The sequence below is a fragment of the Dama dama genome, chromosome 5, assembly GCF_033118175.1.
Source record: "Dama dama isolate Ldn47 chromosome 5, ASM3311817v1, whole genome shotgun sequence".
NCBI lineage: Eukaryota > Metazoa > Chordata > Mammalia > Artiodactyla > Cervidae > Dama > Dama dama.
In genome coordinates, this window is record NC_083685.1 from 27,839,684 (window position 1) to 27,865,471 (window position 25,788).

Below are 25,788 nucleotides of genomic sequence, written 5' to 3' on the forward strand. Positions count from 1 at the left end.
GAGCAGATGACTGCCCCTCAGTGCCTCAGTTTTCTCATCTGTACAGTGGGACAGTGGCACTCCCTCAGAGTTTTATGTGAGTCAGTTAAAGTTTGAACTCCTGTGGGTCCTAGCTAGCCGCTACAGTGCCTGGCTGCCATTATCACAGATGGTTTCTCCCACTTCCCGCTCTTCTGAGGCCTGGGCTGTAGCTTGCGGGGGCTGCCGAGGTGGGCTTCCCTGGGATGCTCTGCATCCTTACCCCACCTCATCGTGAGGTCACTGTTGGCTCTGTGCCAGCCCACCTGTGGCCACACACACGGAGATGTGGTTCCATGGTTAGAGGCCCAGGCTCTGTGGTGGCCCCAGGCAAGTGACCCCTCCTTTCTGGGCCTCTTTCCTCATCTGTAAAGTAGAGCTGTCAATACTGCACGCGTTTCGGGTTGTAGAGATGAAAACTGAGTTGACGTGCACAGTTCCTGCTAGATAGGCACGTATGCCGTTGTTACCGCGGTTACTGCTTTATCGTTATTCCTCATAGAATGGTTTCTCCCGCCCCCTGGGCAGGGCCTGGACAGGCGAGTCTTGTCTTCAGCCTCCTTGGCGGGCTCACCTGATCCCCTTGGGTGCAGCCATCCTGGCAGGACCCGTGGGCAGAGTGCTTGGCCATTCCCTGGCTTTGGCACAGCCAGACCCCCGCTCTCAGATGTGGCCCTCACGGAAACCTCACGAACACGGGGGACTTGCTGGGAGGCCCTGTTGGGAGAAGGGTTGAGGGGAGTGGGTGCCAAGGGCATGGCCCATTCGGTGGATACTTCTTTGGGCTTTGTCGTTGGTCCCTGTCTGGGCTCGGTGACTAAGACACCTGCTGGAATTCCAGACATGACATGAGTTGGGGGATTTGGGGTGAAAACAGACCTGCCTGGAAACAAGTGGGGCTGCTTTAGACTAGCGGATCAGGGAGACCTCATCTAGGAGGTGACCCAGCCTGAGGCCTAAGGACAGCTGACAAGGAGTCAGCTGACCAGAACCCCGGGATGGGGATGGCATGGGGCCTGGGCCAGTGTGGACACCACTCACTCGCAGAGGGGCCACGGGGCGGGGAGGGGGGTTTAGGCTGCGCAGTGACTTGAGCTGAGGTATTTTTTTCAAAGCTCGCGCTGGAGGGGGGCTGGGCAGCTGCAGGGAGGTGCTTGTGGCTTGAATCAGCTGTACAGATGGGGACAGGTGGGGACAGCAATGGCGCAAGCTGAGTGGCTCAGCCAGAGAGTAGAGGCCAGATGGAGCCCAGAGGACCCTGCTCTGATGGCCCACACCCCCAGAGTGCACTGGCCTGACTGTGGGGGCAGGACCTGGTGCACTGCCCCACCCCGCAGCAAGAGGGACCACACACTCACATGGCACTTGCTCACAAACGGCTCATGTCCCCAGAGCCTGCTGGCTGTGTGTCTCCTTGGGTTGCGGCCTCAACTCAGCCAGTGTCCTCTGTACAATCTGTTGTGCATCTCCATCCCCCATCCGGCTCCATGCTTCACTCACCCAGCTGTCCACTCGGCCAAGTCCCAGGGGAAGGATGTGGAACAGTGGGAAGGGAGGGCCAGCCTCCGAGGGCAGCAGCTTGCTTCCTGACCCTGTGCCGGCTCTGGGGCCCCTCCTCATGGTGGCAGGCCCCTGCCAGGTAGTGGGGACAAAGGACAGCCCCTGCCTACTGGGCACTTGCCGTCCAGTGACCCTGCCTCACTCAGGGACACCTGGAGCCATGGGAGCCTGAGGGGCCTCGCCCAGCCTGATTGTTGCGGGAGTGGAGGGAGCATCGGAAAGGATTCCTGGGAGAAGCAGGGCCGTGCCCAGAGCCAGGGTCTCCTTACAGTGGACTCCATCCTTCTGGAGCCTCCACCCGGACTCACAGCCCTGAACCCTCCCTCTCGCCCCCGGGTCACGCGGTGGCTGCAGCACCACACGTCACCAGCAGGTGCTGCTGTCGGCTGGGGGACACTGGTCTACACCATCCTCCACACTGACCTGGAGCGGTGTGCTTCGAGCGTGCAAAGGAGAGGCCTTGCAGGTGGCCTCATCAGGTGGGGAGGGGGCCCTGGCCTTCCTTGCACACCCCAGCATCTCACCTGCCCACCAGCCCTCCTCGTGAGTGTGTTTGCATGGTCTGCTAAAGGTTCCCCTCCCTGGGCTAGCCGTGCTCTGTGACCCTCTCCTAAAACCCAGGTTCCCCGCAGAGCTGGAGGCAGAGCACAGACCTGGAGCTCAGAGGGTGGGGTTCTGTTGAACAGAATTAAGTACGGGCTGACCTCACTGCTGTCATGTGCTGGGGGAGGGAGGTGGCATGTGCGAGATGGGGCGGAGGTGCAGGTTCAGTGGGGTCATGAGGCCCCACTGAGCATCAGGGAATGTTGGTGGACAGAGCAAGCAGTTGGACAGCAACGGGCTTCCGGGTCAGAGCCTCATTTATAGCCCTGGGGCACTGAGGTACCAGCGTGACAGAGGGGCCAGGGGCTGGGCACCCAAGGGGGGAGGGGGCCCCCATCCCCAGGACAGGCGGGGCCTCAGGCCCTGCTTCAGTCGGGGCTTCGGGTAGACGGAACAGGCTCTCACTTTGGAGCCTGTAGAACACACTCGACACCAGGAATCAGCTGGAATGAGCAGGGACCAGGGTGGGGTCGAGAAGACTAACACGGTTCTCATGGACAAACACAGCTCATCCTCCCAGCCCAGCTGGCAGGGGCCCAGTGGGGGCTATGGGCTTGACCTATGGCTGCCTACTTGCCCTTGAGGTGCACTCAGGAGTCACCTGGGGGGCCCAGAAAGGTCTCTGAGATCCAGACCCACAATGTTTGATCCCTGAGGAGGCCCAGTGGTTTTAAAGCTCCCCAGAGGGGGCATTATTTGTGCAGGAGTCCCTGAAAGAAGATTGGGGTAAAGGGGGAGGGGTCTCTGCCCCCGCCTGGGTTGCCATGTGGCCCCTGGGGCTGGGAGGCCAGACGTGTGCACATGCATGTTTGTGGGTGTTTGTGAGTAGACATGGAATGGGGTGCCTCGGCTGTCAGGAGCCTGTGCTCTGTTTATGTAAGGATGTCATGAGGGTACTTTCATGACTTCCTTCTCCCTGGGATAGTGGCCCGGCTGACTAGGGGCTGAGGGGTGGTTGCTGATGCTTAGTGGGTGCCTGACCCTCGCTTCACCCCCCAGGTCATGTCCTCTCACGGATTTGAAGGAGACCATGGGTGGCCTCAGCCACAGCCCTCTTCTCAGGGTTCCCCAGGGTCTGTAGCCAATCCATCCCCACCCCTTCACCTCCCAGGCCTGTAGGTGTTGAGGCTAAGTGGGCCTCTCCTCATCCTGGAGGCCAGTGCAGACCAGCCATGTGTCAGAGGGCACCTCCCACCCCTGGGCTGGGGTGGTGTTGGGGGGAAGGTGAGAGAGGCATGGGACGGAGCCCAGAGCTCCTGAGAATGTGTGTGTGTGCTCGTGTACACTCCTGAGAGCGCCATAGGATGACACGTGTCTGGGGGTGAAGCCATCTGGTGGGGCATGATCTCCCGCAGGGGCCGCCACGTATGGCTGTTCAGGTTGCACACTGCAAAACTCTAGGGCCACCACTCCCACTCTCACCATGGATGGATGGCATGTGCATCTGCACGTGTGCAGCAGTTGAGCATGTTGCAGAGGGCATCTCTGCTCCATCTGTGAGGCAGGGCTCTAGGTAGGCGTGGGGGGGTGGCCCTCTGCATCCTGCTTCAGGCATGAGTCTTGGTAAGGTGGTGAACGCACAGAGCATCAGACAGCTCTCAGGAGCAGGCAGGCACTGTGTTGGGATGTGGGCAGAAGAAGCCTTGTTGAGGGCATGCGGGGCCATCCAGGGACTCTTGGTGCTCCTTTGTTTCTGTGTCCTGGTGGGAGCTGGTCTGTGAAGGGTCAGGAGTCCCAGTGAGTCTTCTCGCTGCTAGAGTGAGGGATGCTGGGGCCCCTGAGTGAGCCCTGGGGTGTCCCAGGCATAGGGAGTTTCCTGTCCCCCATAGGGGGAAGGCACCTGGTGACATAGGCTGGGGACACTGCCAAGTCCCACCTCTTGGACCCCTTCCCAGCCACGCCTCCTGGACTGACCACCACCGCCCACACCCTGTGGGTCTGAGCGTCAAGTGGAACCACGTGCTGCCTGTTTGTGGCCCAGAGCACTTGGCAGCCCGCCTGGGAGGCGACACTTCCTCTTGGAATTGCTGCAGAACCTGGTTAGGGAGTTGCCTTGCCCAGGAAGGGTCACATGAGGGGGTTCTCTGTTACTGCCAGGAAGCGTAGGGCCCCAGGTGCTCCCGGGGTGCCTCAGTCTGAGGGTGATGTCCCTCACCTTTGCTCCGATGGCAGTGCCCCAGCCATGCTGATCTAAGGGGAGGAGGGCCTCTCCCTGCCCTTCTGAGGGCTGTGTTCTGACCCTGCCTGGTGGAGAGCAGGGCCCTATTTCCACATTTCTACCAGTCTCAAGGGAAGTCCTGCCCCTGCCAGTCTGAGGACATGTTTTTGTGGTATGCCACCTTGCATGAGCCAATTGTTACGTGTTCAGGAATTCTCCACAACTTACAGAAACTGCCAGTGCTCATTAGGGCTCTCCTCTCCTCCACGGAGCCGCATTGCTCTGGCAGTGCCATCTCCCCACCCTTCCCAATAGCCTCGTGACCTGCCTCATCACCTTTCAGAAGTGTCGTCTTCTCAGTGAGGCCCTCCCTGGCGACTCCTTCTTTGCTCTTCTCTGCTGTTGTCCTTCCGGAGCACCTGTGAACGTCTGCCGACCACGTGCTTCATGTGCTGGCCTCTTTGTAGACTTCGGTAGGGTGGGGACTTGGGTCTGTTTATGTTCCTTGCCCAGAACAGGGCTGGTTCATACGCAGGCACTCAGTAGGCCTTGGATGGGTAGGTGAATGGTGGGTAGTGAGTGGTCTATCTTCCCATGGATAGATGGATAGGTGGATGGATGGATGAATGGATGGATGGTGGGCAGATGGCTAAGTGGACAAGTAGATGGGCGGAAGGGTGGATGGGTGGATAAAGGATGAATGGGTGGGTAAAGGATGAATGGATGGATAAAGGATGGTTGGTGGGCATAGGGATAGACCACAAGGCCCAGGGGTGGGCCCAGACACAGGGGCTCCCACCTGCCCTCCCAGGACAATCAGGGCCCAGATCAGAATCTGATCCCTCCAGCTAAAAATGGAGGCATGGCATCCCTGGCCTTCTGGCATAGCTGGCCAGCAGCATTTCTGAGCCGCTGGGAAGCAGGTGGGGCTACAGGACAGCCAGAGTCCAGCTTGGGCCTGGCCAAGGAAGAGAAGGTGACCAGCCATCCCAGTATGTCCAGGGTTGGGATGGTTCCCAGGGCACAGTACTCAGTTTTATGGGATTTTCTGGGAAATGGGGCTTTCAGAGCTAAAACCCACTGCCTGAGGAAGGATGACAGACGCCAGCCTGTCCTCCTCCTGCGGGGCATCACCAAAGAGTCAAGATACGGAATCCTCTCTGGGGTCCAGGTTAGAGAGAAGATCACTTATGTGACTGAATGAAGTGGAATGTGGCATCCTGCCTTCTCACCTTTCAGCTGTGTGTGGGCTGTTCTTCAGCCTCCACTTCCCCTCCCCCTTTGCTGGGTGTCTTTGTACAGTGAGCAACCTGCACAACTGTGCCAGGCCTGTTCTGTCCTTACAGCGTCTCTGGGTCCAGGCTTCTTCTTGGGCAGGGACCCTGCTCCGAGCCCAACCTGAAATACTGTCCCCCAGTAGTGAAAGTGGGTTCATGGGGGTGATTACTAAAGGTCAGAACCAAGAGTCTCAACTAGAGCCTCACCAGGATCCCCCAGAGGACCTGATGACACAGCGAGTCTGTAGTGGGGCCCGGAAGTGCTCATTTGCATTCCTGCCAAGCTCCCAGGTGCTGATGCTGCATGTCCAGGGACCCCACTTTGAAAACCACCGGATGAGGGCATTTGTTTTCTTGCAGAGGCTCCTTGCCAGCAAGGCAGTGAGGAAGTTCCCCCAGTCCCCATATTCACTCCTTTTGGGAAGATCTGTCATGGAGTCCAGAAGCAAGAAAGACCTGTCTCCAGCTGGTGACAACAGTGACACCTGGTGGCTTTTCGGTGCTAGAGAAGGGTTCAGACTCACAAACAGAACTTCTTACCCCCATAGAGCCTGTGAAGGGCCCTGTCAACACCCCCACTTCACAGATGAGGAAACTGAGGCTCAAGGACAGTCAGAGAGCCAGCACTGGCCCCGGGTCTGTGCACTCACCACTTGGCTGTGCAGGGTGGAGCTAGTGAGGCTGGGGACCCCTGGGCTCACAGTGGGGGGGTTCTGCCTGTCGTGAGACTGGGCCCCCTCCCTGGGCCTGCCATAGGATGGGAGGGTGGTACTGAGGGCCGGGCTTCCCCCTCACCGTTCCTGCTTCCCCAGAAGGGGGGCCCTCCCCTGGGTCCTTGCCCCCAGGCCCGGGCTGTGGATGAGTGCCAGTTACGTTTTGTGATTACACTCTGCTAGCCACACCGTCAGGGGCCTGTGGCTGTGTGAGCTCGTACCCCATCTAGGGCTTAGGTTGGCCCTGGGGAGCAGGGGCTCTGAGGGGCAGCCTCGAGAGAGCGAGCCCACCGTGGGGTCCGCAGGAAGAAGGGCTCAGGTCTTGAGAGGGTTTCCTGGAGACTCGAGAATATCCCAGAGCACAGCTGGTGGACCTGGCTGACGCGTTGTGACTTTCCACCTTAGCTGAGGTCTCAAGGGCTGAAGGATGCTTACGACAAAAATGGCTGGATGCGAAGGACTGGGCCTCCCTGCCCCTGGTCGTGGCACAGGTTCTCGGCACGCCTGAGCTGAGAGCATATGCTCTGGGCGGGGAGGTCTGGGGGTGGACAAGAGGCCACATGCTGCCCCGCAGGCACATCAGCAGCACCTGGAGCAGGGGTCATTGGGTGCTAGGCAGTGTGCTGGCTGGGAGCCCTGGCCTTGGTCTGTTGCTAGAAAACCTCAGACAGACAGTCGAAGGTTTGGGCTGTCGGTGCATGTCCAGACAAAGCCATGGGAATGTTCCAGAACCAGGAAGCTGGAGCCACCTGGAGGTGGTGGGACAGCCAAGCTCAATGGGTCCTACCAGGGAGTCCAGGAGGGCAGCTGGGAGCTGACAAGACCTGGATGGAGGCTGGCATGATCGGGGTGGTGACTTCCTGGGCCCGGAGGTCAAGGGTCAGGGGCTGTGATGTGTGTCGCTGCCCTGCAGCTTGGTGAGGTTTGAAACTATTTCCAAGTGAAAAGAACGCAGGCAGGTTTCTGGATCCACTTTCCACACTGTCACTTAACCTCCCTAGTGGTTAATCAACTCCCTCCTTGATTTCCTCCTCTGTAAAGTGGGCACAGAGCAGCCAACTAGGGCTTCTGTGTGAGGAGCAAGGAGCTGAGGGCCTGCTGGTCTACAGAGATTCTGGCAGATACTTGACCCAGCAGTAGCTGTCCCAGTGGGTACTACTTGCTTCGTGCTGCAGATGACAGAACGGAGGCACAGAGAGGTTGAGTAATGGCCCTAGGACACAGTGAGGGGAGTGGCTGGTCCACACCCAACTCTGCAGACCTCACAGCCCTGACCTGGCTTGTGGTGAGGGCTGAAGGGGGCCCAGGAGTGGTGTACCTGCAGAGAGCAGAGATGAATTGCCTCAGGCAGGCCTGTCTTGACACGTGATCATGGGCCCCTGGCGGACTGGAAAAGACCGGAGCCACCCACCAGCCCACTCCCCATCCAGGAGTCTTCAGTCGCCCGCCGGCCAGAGGAAAGGACAGAACTGAGAGTAGTTTATGCCACTGAGTGCTCACCCTTTGCTCTCTGGGCTCTTCTTTCCCATTCTGGGTAGGAATGGGCAGTACTTTCTGGGTTGTCAGTGGTTGGCTCTGCCCTGCCGCCCCCCTCCCCGGGTTTCAGCCCAGAGGGACCAGGTGGGGTGAGGGAGGAGCCTGAGCCTGGCTGTGCCCCAGCCCCACCCTGCAGGGTGTGTGTGCTGAGCCCGTCTCTCATCTCTCCCTGTCCCCAGATGAAGGTTGCAGTGTCCAGAGGGGGCGACCACAACAGTGACGGCGACAGCTTCCGAGAAGCCACCAGCTCCCGGAGGAGCAGTTCTCGGGACCAACTCAGTGATGTGAGTACCCTAGCTGCTCGCGGGAACACTTCCAAGTCCCTGGGGTGACTGCCCAGCCAGCCTCCAACCTTCAGCGGACACTGCAAGCCATTTGCTTAGGGGCCCAGAGTCTGAGTCCAGGGTTTTGTGCTCACAATTAGCATTTGCCTTCTTTAAAGCATGACTGTCTACTAACTGGGGTCTCCCCACTAGGAGGGATTTAAACGAGGACCAACCATTAGGCACAGCAGGGCAAGTAGAGGCGACCGTGCTGGGGTGCAGTCCCTCTCTCCAGCGGGGGGTAGGCTCGGGGTCGGTGCCCAGCTGGCGGCGGGCAGGGCTGTGGATGCCAAACAGCTCCTACAGATGTGTCTAAAGAAGGGTGGAGGCAGGGGGTGCGTTTCTGGACTGATGAGCTGCAAACACTCCTGCCTGCCCAGGCGGATCCGCCTGTCAGCTCAGGCTGGCAGCAGCACGGGGCATCCAGCATCCAGGTCTCTGCCACTGGGGGCCACACAGAGGGGAGGGTGCCCCTCTGAGGCACAAGCTGGCCGGGGTCTGGGGACGCCCTTTGGTGTGTCCTGTTGAAAAGGTCACTGAGCTCAGGTCCCAGGGGGCGGGGGAGAGGGCGTCTTAGGACCCAGTTTGGGGATGACCCAGGCAACACACGAGGGCTCCCAGTGGGACGTGGCCAGCAGTGGGGGTGCAGGGTATTCCTCCAGGGCTGCTGGGTCTCCCTAGACCTTGAAGAAGGGGGATGGGGCAGGTGTTACAAGGGCAGGGAGTGGGGGTTGAGGGGCCCTGGGTTGGGGGCGCGGTGAGGACTCAGGCGGAAGAGCCCCCCGTGGGGGGCAGCGCTCCTGGAAGAGGCCTTTGTCTTCTTGACCCCCAGCTGCAGGAGTGGCGGCCTAGCGGAGATGGGTTTTCTGTAGGGCTAAATGGAACGAGTTGTCTCTCATTATCATTTAAATGGGGGCTGGGGGAGGGCTGGTGCGGGAGGCCAGGAGGAGGGCCTAATTGCCCGGCTCCGATCTTGTTGCCACAAGATGGGAAAATAGGCTGGTAATTGTCTGGGGCCGCGGGGGCTGCCCTAGTTCGAACTCCTCTAATTGCCGGCCAGGATGGGAGCAGGCAGATTGTAGGCACAGCACAGGCAGCGTGAGTGTGCAAGCTTGGGGGCAATTATGGCACCTCCCCCGCCCCGCCCCCCCCCTGCCCAGTAGCAGGGCCTGAGCTACCCCGGGGGTGAGGGGCCCCACACACACACACTGGGGTGAGCTTGGCCTGGCAGACCCCCAGGAACTGGCCTGGGGCCTGACCAGAGTCTGCCTGGGGAGGGGAGGGGTCCCCTGGCCCCAGCTGAGCTGAGCAGAGTGGTCCAGGCTGCAGTGGTCACCCATCCTCCCAGAAGAATCTTGGCATCTGGACCTCAGTGTGGTCTGGCCCCAGGTCTGTGAGTCCCACATACTTCAGACAAGCTTGCCCTCGCCGGCTGTGTGAACGCCACCCCCCAACCCCCGACTGCCGGATCATCACGTCCTGTCTGCCTGGGCCTCAGGGCTCAACCCTGGTGACCACCGCCTGCCCTGGGGAGCTGGTGAAATGAACCTAACTGGTTTCTCCCGTTAGATCTTAAGTGTCCATTTGAGCCAGAGGGCGCTCCATCAAGCATAGTTGGGGTCACCCTCACAGGACCTCTGGGGTGACTGTTGGCCTCTAGGCCACAGCTGACCCCCCTGCCCCCATCTGACATCTGAGGCCCCAGGATTACCTGCTTAGCTCCTCCAGGAAACCTTCCCAGGCTTTCCCGTTGGACCCCGTGACCCTGGGAGGCTGGTGGGTGGTGAGGGAAAAGCCGACCTGAGCACAGAGTGGGGTCAGCCCCTGACCCAGAACCCCACGTGGAGAGGTGGGGCACGTCCTCTGGGAGGGGCTGAGCCCACCCCTGGAGAATGTGGGGGCTTTGCCACCTCTCTGCCTGGAGACTCCTCTGGGCTGGACCATACCTCCAGGTCTGGGGATGGAAGGTTCCTCTGTGGGTCCTCGGGCCCTGCCGCAGGCTGATCAGTGTGGCCCCAGCCCAGAGTTCCAGCGAAGACCCAGGATGGGCTCTGCCTGCTCAGGTCCCTAAGGGAGAGGGTAACCATCACGGGCTGCAACCGGCTCCTGACTGTCCTTCTTCCTTCCCTGCAGAGCTCGGCGCAGGCAGTCTCAGGCAGAGGTTACTCCGTAAGTCTCCCACCCTCCTTCTGCTGTCTGCTCCCCTCACTCTAACCCCGACCCTCGACCCACGGGAGCCCCGACTGTACTGAACGCTGCCCCTAGGCTGGAAATGGAGTTTGTACAGGATGGGGATGGGCCAGAGTGGGCAGAGATTCAGAGGGAGCGGGACTCTGGGTCCTGCCCTGCAGAGGAGTGGGCAGTGGGCTGGACACCCTGGGTCCTGTGGGGCAGCGTTTGGTGTCGGGGTTCCTGCACATGGAGCAATTGCAGCGTTTGCCCTCCCTGCCCTGCCCCCTACCCCCGTGCCCTGACACCTTCTCCCCAGCTGTGCTTGGCCCAGCCAAAGAGGCTGGACAGGGTGTGAGGCCCCCACTCCTAGCTGTCATCAGGGGCGGGAGGGGGGCTGGCTTACTGCCGCTTGATACTCCGGCCATGGCGGGGGCCACCCTCCCTGTCCCCCAGCCCCTTCCCCACGACTTTATTTCATTTCCCCTTAAGTATCAGGAGGCCCGTTAATGACACCATAAAACCCAGAGCTCCATAAAAGCCGTTTCTGCAGATTTACGGCCGTTTCAGCTCATTGGAGGGCAGGGGCCTGGGCTCCGCCTGCCTCATCCCGCAGCTCCTGATTAACTGCGAGTTCCAGAGTTCCAGGGTCTGACAGGCAGGCTCTCTAAATCACAGCGGCTTTTTATAGGGTGTGTAATTAACCCATTAATTCCCCGGGTGGCAGGGACAGCCGTGGGTCCCTGGCCCTCTCCTCCCCCAGCTCCTCAACCCCCAGGGTCTGCCAGCCCAGGCAACTCTGCCTTCTACCTCAAATCCCGAGCCAGGCTGTAGCATCTTTGAGCCTTTGACCGGGGGCGCTGTACGCTTCTGGGCAGTGGCCCCAGGTGGCTCCCAAGGAGTGCTTTCCTGGGAAGGCCTCCGCCCTCCTCGGGCAGCCCCTGTGCTCTCATCTGTTGTCGCGGTCATGGTTGGCGGCCCCAGGCTGCTCCTTCCTCCCATGGGGCTGGGTGGTCCTGATGTGCCAACCGCTCCTGACTATGTTGACGGGGGTGGTTGGGCCAGGCCTGGACAGGACCTGTGCTTTGGGAGGCGCCATGTGGTCCAGGTTGGCACTAGGGCAAACTGGGGCAGTGATGGGGAATTTTGGGGGCAAGACTCAGAACACCCACTGGCCTGCACCTATCCTGGAGGGTCTGGGAGTCCCGAGAGGCTGGGCCCAGAGACACCCCATGTGGAGCCGCCTGGGGCAGCTGGGGTCTCCCTGCCAGAGCCTCTGGGCAGCCCTCTGCTTCCAAACCACTGTGTGTCATTCGTGGTCTTCTCCGCAAAATGCTGCTTTGAATGTTTCCTGGAGAAGAAGTTGTGATTCACATTCCAGCTGCTCTCAGCTTAGCCCCCACTGCGGCTGCACGTGAGTGACAGATGGTGGGGGCAGCAGCCCAGCCTGCTGCTCAGCCCTGGCGGTTCCCAAACCACGTCTGCAGACACACTGGTGTGTGTGTGCGCCAGGCCCTGGTGTGAGCAGGTGTGCCCACAGGTCCCCGGCATGTGCCGGGCAGCACTGCAGGGCTTGTATGGTCAACCCTGCTGGCCCTCTTGTCCATTTGGCATGGTGGCAGCCTCCCCTGGGGCTGGAGGAGTGGGCGGGGACCCAGAGGACCCTTGCCCGGCAGGCCGAGGCTGGGGACTGGCAGGTGACCCTGCCAGGAGCCGAGAAATGAGGCTTGGAGGCCGGCTAGGACCCTGCTTCTAGATCCAGAGTTCACCATGGAGCTGTCAGGCACGAGGGTGAGACACTCAGGCTGAGGGCCCTGTTTGTGTAGGACTCTCAGTGCAAGGGAAGTGTGTGTTGTGTAACCCTGTATGTTCACATGTGTCTATCTCTCCCATGTGCCTACAAGGCGGTGTCTCTGTGTGGCCGTGGCGGAGCTCCACGCCTGCACCCAGAAGCATTCCATGTTTCTCTGTGGCCATTTATGTGTGGGTCTATGTTTTGTCCTCTTAACTGTCTGTCTGGAGGCACCCGTGTGTGTCTGTGGATGCAGCAGGTGGGTGTGTGTGTGCCACACTGCATGTAAGTGTCCATCTGGGAGCCCGTGTCTGGACATGGCACCAATGTGTCTATATATATATGGCTGTGGTTGTGCAGTGTGTGTGTGTGACCTGTGGCCATGTGGCATTGTGCATAGGTGTGTACGTTTGCACACACCTTGCCGTTTGTGTGTCAGCATTTAGGGCCTCAGGCTCAGGAGGGGTCACACTTGTCCTTGCCTCTCCCCACAACGTCCCCGTGCTAGGTGACACGGGGTATTTGTTGTCTGACCTGGATTATAGATCATACTTAAAAGTTTAATTTGCCAAGATTTATCCCCAGCAAATCCCCAATTATTGCCCGTTCTCAACATCGTATGTCCCGAAAGCTCCCCAGCACACCGCCAGAGGTTTGTTAGTGCCATAAAATTAGTTAGAAAGTAATTTTCTTAATTTGACTGCTTGCAACCAAGGACACGAGGATCCATCTCCTGCCGAAGCAGGGGACTTGGGAGTTTCCTTTATTAAAGAGAAATGAGGACCTAGACGCCTCACAGGCAGGAGGCTGCCCTGCCCCCACCCTGAGTGTATAGCCTGGGGATAGGGCCGAGGACACAGGTGATCCGGTGTCCAGGCAGGTGTCCTCAGGGTGGGTGTGGTCAGGGAGGGGGCAGAGAACCCCTTGCAGCCCCCACTGTCAGGAGGGGCCTCCGCTCAGGGCCACACTCCGAGCTCAGACCCACTACCCACTCCAGGCTCACCCAGGCTTTCCCCACCAACCCCTCCCATCCAGTCCCCAGGCCAGGCCCCTCGCTGTCACCCTCTGAAGGAAGCCTGCCCGCCCCAGCCCGCGGCACCAGAACCCAGCCGGCTGCTGGCCTCCAGGTGTCTCTCCCACCCTCACTAGCTGGATCTCAGCCCGAGCCTCTGTCCTCCCACCCTCCCTGGGCTGGAGTACAGCTCTCACCTCCAGGTCCCTCCTCCCCTCAACGGACACTTATTGAGTATCACCGCCACTGGAAGGAACCAAACAGCCAGTGTCCCTGCCCCTGGGGAGGTGGTGAGCGCTGTGGAGACACTTGAGTAGCCTGGCGAGAAGACCTCCCAAGCCCTCCCTGACACGGGGCTGGGGAGCAGCCGCGCAAAGGCCCTGCGGTGGGAGGGGGCACCACCGTCAGGAACAGCAGGCGGGCGGGCTGGGAGGTGAGGCTCTAATTCTGGGTTCCCAGCAGAGCTGTGGTGGGATCGGGAGAAGGGAGCGCCTGCCTGTACCCCGGCCAGGCAGCCTCCACACCAGGTGTGGAGGGCCGGGGGTGCTCACCAGAGTCAAGTGGGGCCCCACCTGCCAAACCGCCAGGGTAGCCCCCGCCCACACACATACATACGCACGAGGCATAATTAGCTGATTGGCTTGATTGCCTTCAGGGGATTTCTGGAAATGAATTTTGGCTCCTTGGTTGGGCTGCTGACAGCTAATTTCTCAGAGAGCCTGCTGATCTCCCATTACCTCCCCCGCAGCACCTCCCATCCCCGTTCTCAGGCAGCTACACTTTGGGCTCTGGGCACAGTTGAGTGTCATCTTCCTCGGGGCCATGAGGGCCCGATGCAGCCTGTAGCACACCCCTGGCCAGTCCCTTCCCCTGGGAGCCTGGGCAGTTGGACAGAGTGGAAGCTAGCTGCTGGTGTGACCCAGGCAAAGCTGACATGAGGGCTGGCAGGGCCCAGACTGCTGCTGTGCCAGACAAGCAGTTGCTGAGGAAGCCTGGGGGGGCGGGGGCTCATTTCGGAAACACCTAGACATCTGGCGGGTAGGGTCATGAAAGGCTCTTGATGTCTGGAGCTTGATGCCAGCTCATGGTTGGCGGTCTCTGTTCCCCCGACATGGGGCCTACCTCCATGGGCTGGTTGGGCTTCCTTACAGCATGGCAGCGGGTTACCAGGGTCCCGAGAGCCAGGAGGAAGCAGTAGCAGTGGTGTGGCCTAGCTTCCTGATGCTCTGTTATCACAGCCTCCCTGCCTCTGTTCATGGGGAGAGGCTGTGGACCCCTCCTCTCTGTAAGAGATGTGTCAGCAACTCGTGAGAGGGGTACAGGTGCATGGCAGCCTGAGGAAGTACAGGCCACCACCCGGAGCCCCTACCCATCCTGACAGGGCCTGTCACACTCAGTGGGGCACAACAGCTTCTACTGGGGAAGACAAGCATGCACACCTGTGCAGCTAACAGCAGCCCGCACACATCTGCCGAGCACCTGCGGTGGCCAGGCCCTGTCCAGTGTGGTGATGGACGAAGCCAGTCAAGCTCTCACCACAACAGCAGGGCCGTGTGTCCCATGGGCTCTGAGTGCCTGTGTGTGTTGACACATGTGTGCGTGCACTGGAAATGGTAGCTGTGGCTCTTGGCTCTGCACTCAGGTTTCTCACCCCGCCACCCTCATCCACTGATAGAAGGGGCACCGTCTTGCCTTCTGGGAACTGTGGGCCTGGGGCTCGAGAGGGCAGGCAGAGAGACTCCTGGGGATGGGGTACCTGGTCGGCCACATGTGGGTCACTAGCCAGCTTTGCTCCGTGAGCCAAGGACAATTGTGGTTGAAGAGGAGGTACGGCACGTGGTGGGGAACTCGACTCTAGTGAGAGTCCAAGAGCAAGAAGGCTGGTGGACATGTGCCCAGGGAGCCCCTGAGCCACCTTGAGACCTGCCTGCCCCATGCCCACCTAGGAGCAGTTCAGCCCCCCTGACAGAGCCATCTGCTTGCTCTGGCCAGCGAGGGCCTCCCCTAACCCACCCCGCACACAGCCATGCAGCGCAGGCTCCGTCTTTACGAGGCAGGTTTATGACATCCATTACCCTGCTCCTTGGGCCACTTCCGAGCAGCCGTAATTTGTACAAAAGCAATAAAAGCCCGTCAGGCTCTCCCTGGAATCAGGAGCTGAATGCTCCTCTCGCCTCTGAGCACAGGACAGCCCTTCAGCCGCTGCTGGGAAGTGGCCGCTGCTCAGGGGTCACCAGGGACAGCAGGAGTGGGGTGAGCAGTGTCCTTACCTGTGGTGCATCCCCAGCCCGTGTCTGACCTGCCTCTTGTCAGAGAAGCCACCGTCCACCCACCCACCCATCTGTCTATTCCTGTGGCAGCAGGAAGGGCGTGGCCTTGGAGGCCTCTGTTCAGCTTCCTATGGGCAGGCTCTGGGCAGTGGGGGGCTCTCCAAGCAACTGGATAGCAGGTTCTTCCTAAAGGGAGAATAAGATAAACAGACCTGCAAGATAAAAACAGTCAGTCCCAAAGGAAATCAACCCGGAATCTTCATTGGGAAGAACTGATGCTCATGCTGAAGCGCTGATACTTTGGCCACCTGATGTGATGAGCCAACTCATTGGAAAAGACCCTAATGCTGGGAAAGACTTAGGGCAGGAGAAGGGGGCAACAGAGGATGAGATGGTTAGATAGCATCACCAACACAGTGGACATGAATTTGAGCAAACGTGGGGAGATAGTGGAAGACAGAGAAGCCTAACGTGCTGCAGTCCATGGTGTAGGAGTCAGACATGACTTAGTGACTGAAGAACAGAAGGTGAGCAGGTGACCTGCACAGTGCTGTAGACGTTGGTGGTGCAGGCAGAGGGGTGCTGGTGTGGAGGGATGGATGCTAGACTTAGTGAAGGTGCTGGTAAAGAGGGAGAAGAACTCAAGGACTCGGGATTTGGTGTGAGTGGTTCCAAGTGGTGCTGCAGTTGTCCGACAGCTCTGCCTGCTGGGGCCGTCGTGTCTGCATGCTCTGGGCCCCTCTGTGGCCATCCTCTGCAGGCAGCTGGGTCCTTGGCACTTCCTCTGCTCTATGTGACCCACATAGAGGTCAGCCTGGCTAGGGCAGCACGCCATCCCCCTCAGTGCTCTAGCATCTGAGCTCCTCCAGGGGTCCTGAGGACCCACCCTCCTGGCCAGGAAACTTCTCGTGGCTACCTTCTGTCCTGCTGGATGCTAGGGTGGGAGAAGGAGGTGTCCTGTGCTCCCTGGGTGTCCCTGCCCCGCTGCTGTGTTCCACTTGCCCTCTCATGAGACAGCGCCCCAGCATGGGCTGGGGGGAGGCCGTCCAAGTGCCCGCGCAGGTCATAGGTTGGGCTGACACAGACCTGGACAGCCACTTGCCCCTGGGAGCCCTGGGCACCCAGGCCCTTGGGCTCTGGGTGCTTGTCCCAGCAGGCCCGCTCAGCCTTGTGGGTTAGTGAATCTTCTGACTCCTGACTCTGCTCTGTCAGGAACACGCCAGAGCCTCCGAAGGTCATGCGTGGTCCCCGGGTGTCACATGAGCAGGGGAGGAGCAAGGATGGCAGAGCCAGAGGCACTAGCTAGCCACTGCCCACTGGGCAGCTGTACCACAGGTCCAAGGCTCTACAAAGCCCCAGGGGCTGAGGGGCCCACTGGGCAGGGCTGAGCAGTCTCAGCTCGCGTCAGGAGAAGAGGGGAAGCCGCCAGGCTGGGTGCCACCCGGTACCCCAGTCGTCTCATCTGTAGGAGGGAGGAACCACGGTACCCAACCCACAAGACTGTGGGGAGAATAAGCAAGCCTGCCAGGCTCCCGCTGTTACTCTCTGCACTGTGGGGCAGGACGCTGTCACGCTTCACGTGTCTGTCCGGGGCATCACTGAGGCCTGCGGCCTCTGTTCCACTGGGGGCACAGCAGAATGAGTCCTGGGGTCCCTGCCCTGATCGGGAGTTGGTGGATGCGGTGGGTGCGTCTCGAGAGTGCTGGGCACTGCGGGGATTTCTGGGGAAAACTGTGCCAGTGGTCAGGGGCAGCAGGGAAGTCAGGCCAAGGGCAAATGCGTGGTGGGGTGCAGGCGTGCCAGGGCCCCGAGAGGAGGAGGGGAGGGGCCTGCCAACCCACAGCTTCGGCAGGCTGGTCCCAACCACCCAAACCGTCTGACATTGGCACTCCTCTGGGCAAGCCACCCTATGGGGGCTTTGGGGAGCAGTTAGTCGGGCAGACTGGAGCTGGGAGGCCCTCTGCTCCAGCTGGGGGCCTGAAGCTTCAGGCTGGGTTGACCATCAGTTGCTAAGTGGCCAGTTGCACTGACTTAGTTACTTAGGACACCCACATTCACCATAACACTTTCTGAGGGCCAGGTGTTCAGGAGCGCGTGGCTCTGGAATTCTTTAGAGAGCAGCCTGTTAGGGAGTAGGAGGCCGAGCTGTGGACAGCATGGTTACTCTACAGTGAACTCTGGGAGAACTTGTGGGGGCCAACACAGCCCCCTTAGCCATGCTGGGTCTTCGCCAGCTTCCTTCCCGACCCTCCAGTCAGGAGACAGCTTCTGCCCCTGGACTCAACCCCTCTCACCTCTCTCTGCTGCTGCCACCCTCCAGAGCAGCTGCCAGCAGCTGCTCCTGGCCCAGCCTGGGGTGCAGGCAGACCCCAGACCCTCAGATTAGCACAGAGCAGTTCAGGTCCCCTGGAGGCCCCAGCCTCCCTTGCCTCTTCAGATAGCACAACCTGAAGAACTCCAGTCCAGTCAGGGCCTGTCCCAGGAGGCTGGACACAGACACTCTGGACAAGCCTGTGGGACCCCTCAAGGCCACGGCCACATGTGTCAGGAACCATGGCTGGAGGGACAGTCATTCTGGGGAGCAAGTGGGTGACGAGCCTGGCCAGGCCGCTGGGAGCTGAAATTCAATTATGCAGAACAGGCGGGGCTGCTGAGACCCAGAAGGTTAGGGATTCATGTTAACACCGTTCTGGTTAAGACTTTTTGTGTTGATAAATAATTCATAAGGCAGTTAGCGCTTTGAGTCTGACAACAGGAGAATATATTAATACAGTCGACTCCAGAAAGGTCAGCGGCGGGCGGCAGGGCCGGTGGCCATCTTTTATTCATTCCTGACAGGGGCTCGTTCATTATTCCAGCCCAGTGAGGGCTGATGAGAAAGGGAGAGCTGGCTTGGTGTCACACACCGTCTGCAGTGTGCGGGAAGGACTGGACCCAGGCCCTGGAAAGGCCCCTGAGGTGGGGCCCAGGGCCACGGGGTCTTCTGAGGGGCACCATCTGTCCCCCTGAAGCTCGGGCAGGGCTGGGAGTGGTTGGAAAGTAGATCCTAAGGTGGCGACTATTGGCTGGCCCCAAGTCTTTGTGGCCCCCTCACTGTGGGCCATCTGCCACTCCAGGCCCCAAGGTCAGAGGATTGAAGAGATGCCCGCTCTCATGGGCGCCGTGGAGGGAGGGGCTGATGGGCAAGAGGAGAAGTGGGTGCACGAAGGGGATGACAGAGTAGGAGAGAGGATGTGGAGGGGGCCCCCTGAGGCTCAGGGTCCAGGGGTGCCATCTGAGGGGAGGCCCGAACCAGGGGCTCCCTGGGGAATGGGCGTTCCTCAGGGAAACAGCATGCACCAGACCCTGCCCATCATGTGAGTGAGTGTGAGTCGGCGTGTGCGTGTACATGGCACTGTGAGTGCGTGTGCTTGTGTGCAGGTGTAATTACAACATGGCCGGCCGGTTGCGGGAGCAAGTTGTGACCCTTGAGGCCTGTGGAGATTTGGATACATGTTTGCCCTAGGAGTGAGGCGGATGTTGGCCGCAGCACTGAGCAGTCATGGGAGAGAAGTTTATGGGGCAAAATGACTCATTCACGCTGTGAGTGCCAGGCCTGGGTTCCAGCATGGATCCTCAGAGCAGAGGCCGTGGGGGGCTCCAGGCGCATGTTCTTGGCAAAGTCACCCGCAGGACCATGCCCTGGTTCTCCTTGGTGTCTGTGGGAACTGCACCCAGAGAAAATAAAGCATAACTTTGTGTTTTTCATAGCAGTTACGGTCAAGGCTCCAGTGATAAGAAGCAGGTCTTCAGCTTCAGGAACTTTGTCTGATAGAACATGCTGAAATTGTGTGAGATCCAAGGCAGTGTTGTGGGGCTGGCCCCTCCCACAGGCAGCAACCCCACTCTGTGTGACACCCAAAGCCCCCTCTGGGTTCCATCCCCTGGAGACCCCATGAGGGGAGGAGGAGAGTGGGACTGGTCAGTGGTCAGAGCAAGAATCATCCGTGTATTCCTTCATTCATTCCCTGCCTCCGCTGTCCAGGGTCTGTATGTACCCACCTGAGCCATTGATGCGTTCATTCCCTGCCCCCAGTATCTGGGGTCTGTGTGTACCCACCTTAGTGGCTCATTCAGTCGCTCACTCCCAACCTGCTCTGGACTGCAGGAATGAGCTCTTTGTTCTAAGGGAACTTGGGTTTCAATAGAAGGAGGCTGATGTTAAATAAATTAGCAACTAGTTGAAGATTGGCTGCAGGGTGAGTTCCGGGCTCTGACTAGCACCGTGTGGGGTGCTGTTCCACACACAGCTCAGGGAAGGCTGAGGAAGGCAGCCTGGCAGGGATGGGGGTGAGGCAGCCGGCGGGTCACAACAGCCAGGCCTGAGAAAGCCCAGAGCTCTCTTCCAGGTTGAGGGGGTTGGCTTCTTCTGTGCCGGCCTCCCCTCTCATCAGGCACCAGCTACACTCAGAGTCTGCCCTCTGAGGACAGGCCACACACTGGCCACTCAAAAGCCACGTTGTCCACAGCAACATCGTAGGCTCGGGGCCTGAGATGCTTCCAGGCTTCCACCAAGCCTCGTACTGTCTCTGTGGGCTTCCCTCCGAGGCTGCTGTCAGCCATATCTGAACGTGCAAGAAGAGACCCTGGAGGCGGGAGCAGGGTCCCCAGCCTCTTGTCCCTCAGGCCCCATGAAACCCACTGCCCTGGTGGCCATCTCTTCTCAGCCAGGCTTGGCGGCCTCTGTGGCCCCAGAACTCTGCTATTGCCCTCCATGAGCTCCCCACCAGCTGAGGCACAGCTGGACGGATGGGTTAGTGGGGCTTGCTCTCCTGGCCCAGAGGGGCCATGGGGCAGGCAGGTGGGCAGGCAGTGTGAAAGGAGCACCTGCCCTGGGCAGATTCAGGCCCCTCTGTCCTTGCCGCCCCCACCTGTGATGGATGGCATTTCCCCCCGATGTTTCCCTGCTCGGTGGTCTCCCCACCTTCTCTGCTCACAGAGGAAGCTGCTCCCTGGCCTTTAGGATGCAGTAACTTAATTGCTCATTAATTGGGTAATTAGAGCTTTGTTTTGCTTTGAAACCTAAACAGTCATAAAAAGTGAATTAACTGAGTAAATAAGAAAAGGGTTTTCAAAAAAAAAGAAAAGGGTTTTCAGGATCCACCATCCAGGTCTCCTGCCTAATTGATCAGGAGTTCCTGGGCTGAGGTGGCCAGAGGCAGGACTGGGACCTCCATCTAGTCTCAACTGCCATGAGGGAGTCGCTGGCATGGGGCCCTGATCACATGGGCCAGCTTAAGACCATGGCTTTTAGGAGCCTGCTCACCCACCCTCCAGCTATGCCCTGGGAGGGCTTCCAGTCACCCTGCCTCAGTTTCCCCATCCGTAAGCAGGTGGATCTGTGGTGGGGACTTGAGAAGTGTGGAGAAGCAACCCCAGTGAGCAAACACAGCATCAGCCCACACCCTGTAGTCTTCTAGGCTCCTGCCTTTCTCCTGTCAACCTCAGGGCTCGCCTGTGGTTCTGGGGAGGGTGGATAGTGGCACAGGGCCTTTTGAGGCTTGGACCCAGCTCAGGCCCCTGCTCACTGGCCACGTGGCCGGAAGTAAATCCCTTTACCCTTTGAGCTTCTTCCTTCTCATCTCGTGAAGTGGGCCTATACCGCAGCAGGCATGGATGGCTGCAGCCTTCTCCAGCCATGTGCCCAACTCCCGCCGCTTTACCGCCCCACACTTCAGACCTGGCCACCCGACGACCACAGCTGCCCTGGTCCACAGATGGGACTACGAAGGCCCCAGCACTGCCCTGCTGGCCACCCCCACCCCCGAGAGCCCCCGGGGTCTCCTTCTGACAGGGCCGGGGAGCCTGGCTGAAACCCTCAGCTGCGGTGCTCACTCCCAAGGTGGAGGTGAGCATACAGGATGAACAGCAGACTTGCAGCCCACTCGGGGTGATAACCAGACAGCGCAGCCTCCTCCCAGGCTGCTGCCCGCCTGGGGTTCACGCTCCTCATCTGGCTCCGTATTGCTGAATCGCTTAACTGGAATGTGTTCTGCCTCCCCATGGAGCGTTTGCAACAAAAATGAAGGTGACACCTCCGCCTTTATCAGCAGAGAAGGATGGATTTCCGCTCTTCTCTCCCAGTTCTTCCAAGGCGGCTCCAACAAGCAGGATGTTTAATAAGCTGGGGCCGATGTGTGGAGCCACAGGAGGCCGGGAGCCCTGAGGACAGATGTGTACTGCCCACATGGACACCACTCCTGGGCCCCATGCACACGTGGCACCATGTGGCCCCACGGCAGGTCTGACTCTTCAGGTGCCACGCATTCGCTGGGGCACCTGGCGAGACACTGTCAGGTAGAGCGCCCATTGGATTGGATGCCAGGTGCTCACGTCTGAGAAACCTCAGAGTGGGACTCCCATGTCTCTGCACACACACAAGAACACGCCCAGTGAGCACTACCCACACCAAGGACCGGTGTCCCCTGAGCTTCCCCAGGTGCCCCACAGCACACCTCCAGCCTTACGGCTGTGGCCCAGGGCAGGGGTCAACACCACTGCCCAGCAGCTCAGATCTTCCTCCCCTCATACCCAGGTGGGCTGGACAGAAGGTCCTGTCGCCTTCCACTCACACGCAGAGCATGGATCCTGCCGACTTCCAGTTGGCAGCTGCTCAGGCCTTTGCAGGTGACAGTGCCCACGGCGAGCCAAGCCCAGGCTGGCGTGGGGTGGGGGGCGGCCCTCTCCACCCCCTGGCAGGTCTGCAGGCAGGGCCTCCAGGGCCTTGGCACAGCATAGGTCCTGCTGCTGGGACAGGGACCTGACCCATCTCCCCCTCCTCCCCAAGCGCCAGGCCACGCTGCCCCTCGGCCCTCTCTGACCCCTGGATGGAGGCTGGGTTAGGGGTGGTCTTAAACACCCTCCCCCCAGGGCAGATCCTCTGTCTCCATTGCACATGGAGGGACCCTACTTGTCCCCACAGGTGACTCTGGGCCAGCCCTGGATTCTAGAACGTCTGCTGGGAGTACAGGCTCAGCAGCGAGGTCTCCCTGCCCATGAATTTTTCATGCCTTTGTTTGAGGAGTGGGAGACCAGCAGCCTTCCTCAGCGCTGCTGTGACATGGTAATTAATGTTCACGCTGAGAGAACAAGGCCGGTCTCTGTGGCTGCTGAACGACCATGTCAGTTGGTGGGGGGTGATGAGCGGCGCTCACCCCATGCAGATAGCTGCCCGGATTTCTGGAAGAGATTCGGTGATGGGGCTGAGCCCCGCTGACCTCCTGTGCAGGTGCCCTAGGGGAGCTGGCCTGGAGGAGGACTCAGGTGCCCCCAAGTGCTGGCCGGATAACATGCAGGAAGGGGCTGGGGCAGATCGTGGTGATGGCGAAGGTGACAAGGGTGATGATGGAGACAACAGTGACGGTGAAAGTGACCGTGGCGATGGTGACAGCACTGACAGAGGTGATGAAGGTGAAGCTCATTCAGTGACAACGAAGGAGGTGATGGCTGTGGCGGCAGCTCAGTTACAGAGCCCAGCCTGCCAGCCAGCTGCTGTTCTGAGCACTCCACTGCAGTGACTTGTTGAACCCCAAGCCCACCCCGCTGTGGAACCCCTCAGCCCTGTCTCTACAGATGAGGAGACTGAGGCTCCAGGAAGTGAAGTGAGTGGCCAACATCACCGTTAAGTGGAGGAGTGAGGACAGAGCCCCAGGATCAGGCTCCAGAAGCCTCTGTGTGGCCATGTTCCCAGCATGTGACAAGGACCAGCACTCTGGCCCTCGACATCAGGAGAGGCAGGGTGGGGTAACAGCGGAGCCCCCAGGGAGGCCTGCTAGTGCTGGGCAGAGCTGGCATCCGGGCATGTGGCTCCCCGTTCCCAGTAAGAGGCAGGATTTCATGAGGAGTCTCCAGATTTTTTTTTTTTTTTGTCTCCAGATTTTTAAATGTTGGCAGCGATTCTTTTTTAAACATTAGGACAATGGAAACCTCATTTAGCTTTTGGCTTCTTAAGCCTTGTCTCAAGGCCTGTCCACCCGTGGATGGGGATCAGGGAAGGCCATCAGTTAAGCCTGGGAAGTACCACGTGTCCCTTGTTATATCACTTCCGTGAACATGGGCGACACACAGCAACCTCAGACATCGCAGGTCACATCTGTTACAGTAACACAGTGGCCTGGGGCATGGAGGAGCTGAGCTCGGGGGCTCTGTGATGCAGGACCCTGAGCTCACATATGTGTCTGACCTATGCTGGGTGGTCATGAGCTCCCCCCAGCCACTCTTTAGAGTCACCTGGGTCCCAGGCGTTCAGGCTGGCATAGCCTGAGGTCTCAGGTGAACTGAGGTGCACTCGGGACTAACCCTGGGCTGACTGACAGATGGGCAGAGGGGATGGCCCTGGATGAGTGATCCTACTGCTTCGTTGTTTGCTGGCTTGACTACACTGGGAGGAACTGGTAGACCAGTAGAGGGGTGTGGTTCCTGCTGAGTGGGATTGGAGTTAAGGGCAGGCAGGGAAGGTTGGGGTTGACGTTGGGCTCTCATCTGGGCCAAACAGGGCTCCCCATCTAGCCAGCAGCCATTATGGTGAGGGATACGAGCCAGCACTTGCAGGGCTGGGAGACACCTCCTTGAAATTCCCTAGGTTAGGGCCTTCAGCCATTCCAAAGGGGAGGGAAGCCCTCATTCTCATCCTTCTTGGAAGACAACAGTAATTACATTGAGTGGTGGTGGTGGTGAAAATACCATCTCACTGTATATGGTAATGAGTATGTGCCCAGCCCTAGAGCTTTGCATGTATTCACTCATGTAAGCCATACAGCAGTCCTGTAGGTGGGCCGTTTTCTGTTTTACAGATACATACCCGAGGCAGAGAGAGGTCGTGGCACTTGCCCAGGGCTGCACAGCTCAGAGCAGGCATCTGCCCCAGAGCCGGTGTCTTGCACTGCCTGCACACCCAGCACTTGCCTAGGGTCTGGCCCCTGCTCTGTGGGCTCCCTGCCTGGACCCCCACCCACACCAGGGTGGCAGTTTCCAGGGCCGCCCAGCCCGGCCCCGTGAAGGTCGCCTCGCTCAGGCAGTTCCCGCAAGACAGATGCGGCTCTCTCTCCCTCCTTGTCCTGATTAATTGCCTCATTCAATTCCGACTCTATTGCAGTTAAACATTAATTCAGTAGGACTTAATAACGTGAATTCATTTACGACGCAGCCTGTGCTGGCTGAGAACGGTGAGCTGTTTGGTTAATTATAGGCTCCGTGCGCTCGCTGGAAGGCACTGTCACCCCCTCCTCAATGTCAGATCATTTAGCTGTCACCAGTGGCCCCGTCCGAAGGTGCAGGAAGGCTGTGAACCCGGGCCTGGGGGTGCTTCCCGGGGGGCCTAGGGACAGGTGTGCTGTGCCCTAGACCCAGCCTCCTGACAGCTTGATGGGATTGCAGTTTCCACCTCAGGGGCTCCGTGCCGCTAATTAAGCATAAAGAGGCCTGATTGGGGGTCTCCAGCAGCTCCGCTATTTCTGCAGGATCAGAGATGGTTCGTGCCAGCCCTTCTCCAGGCCCTGCTCCCCACAGGCAACGACCCCTTAGTCCCTCCACACTGCTTTCCTGAAGTGCCGGTCACATGGTTGCACGCAGTCTGGGCTCTGCATGTATGTGAAACTGCATATTCAGGCCACTCACCTTCCTGCTCTGCCTCCCAGGTGTCAGCCACCCCGCTTCAGCGGCCAGCCCAGAGGGGCAGGGGCCTCTTGCCATGGTTGTCCAGCCAGGAAGCTGGGCCCACAGCCCCTTCTGCCTTTTGTGAAGGGACCCCCACACCCCAGAGGTCTCGGATCAGGCCCTGCAGGGTGCACGTCAAGGCTAGGGGGCAGAAGGTCCATGCAGCTGCTCTCAGCTTCAGGAAGATCCCCCCAGATGCCCATCCCTGCTGCCACAGGTTCCAGGTTGGGATCCCCACTGTCCCCAGGGTCACTTTCCCACCACAGTGAAGCCCAAGGCAGGCTGGCACAACTCTGTGAACTCTTAACTGTACCACTCTGGCCCTTAGCCCCGGGCATGGAGGGCGTGTGCCCCATTGCTGAGTGGGTCTGGGGTAGACCCCCCCCCAGAAGTAGCATGTGTCTGGAGAGCACCCCCACATGTCTGCCAGGGTCCCATCAGCCTCCTGTGAGTTCCAGGGAGATTTATTTTCAGCGGTATAATTCACTTGACACAAACATGTCACAATTACAGCTGTGGGAAGAGCTGCTTTTTCCTTTATATTCTTTTGGGGAAAAATTGCTGTGGTTTCTAGAGCAGCCTTTCTTTTTAGAGCTCTATGCTTACTGGGAATTGAAAACAAAGATGTGTTTACACGATTGTCACAATCTTCCCTTAACCAGCT

The 25,788-nt window shown here is 59.4% G+C and overlaps 1 protein-coding gene across 29 annotated transcripts in view; it reads left to right on the forward strand.

Moving 5' to 3' along the window:
* FBRSL1 (fibrosin like 1) overlaps nt 1-25,788 on the forward strand; it is an 83,703-nt gene that overhangs the window by 24,885 nt on the left and 33,030 nt on the right. For 28 of the 29 annotated variants that reach the window (XM_061142192.1, XM_061142193.1, XM_061142179.1 and 25 more), the window contains exons 3-4: nt 8,045-8,149; nt 10,322-10,357. The exons of the other annotated variant lie outside the window; for it this stretch is intronic. In XM_061142192.1, coding sequence (XP_060998175.1) covers nt 8,045-8,149; nt 10,322-10,357 — 141 coding nt within the window. The remainder of the gene's footprint in view (nt 1-8,044; nt 8,150-10,321; nt 10,358-25,788) is intronic. 29 annotated transcript variants of the gene reach the window in all.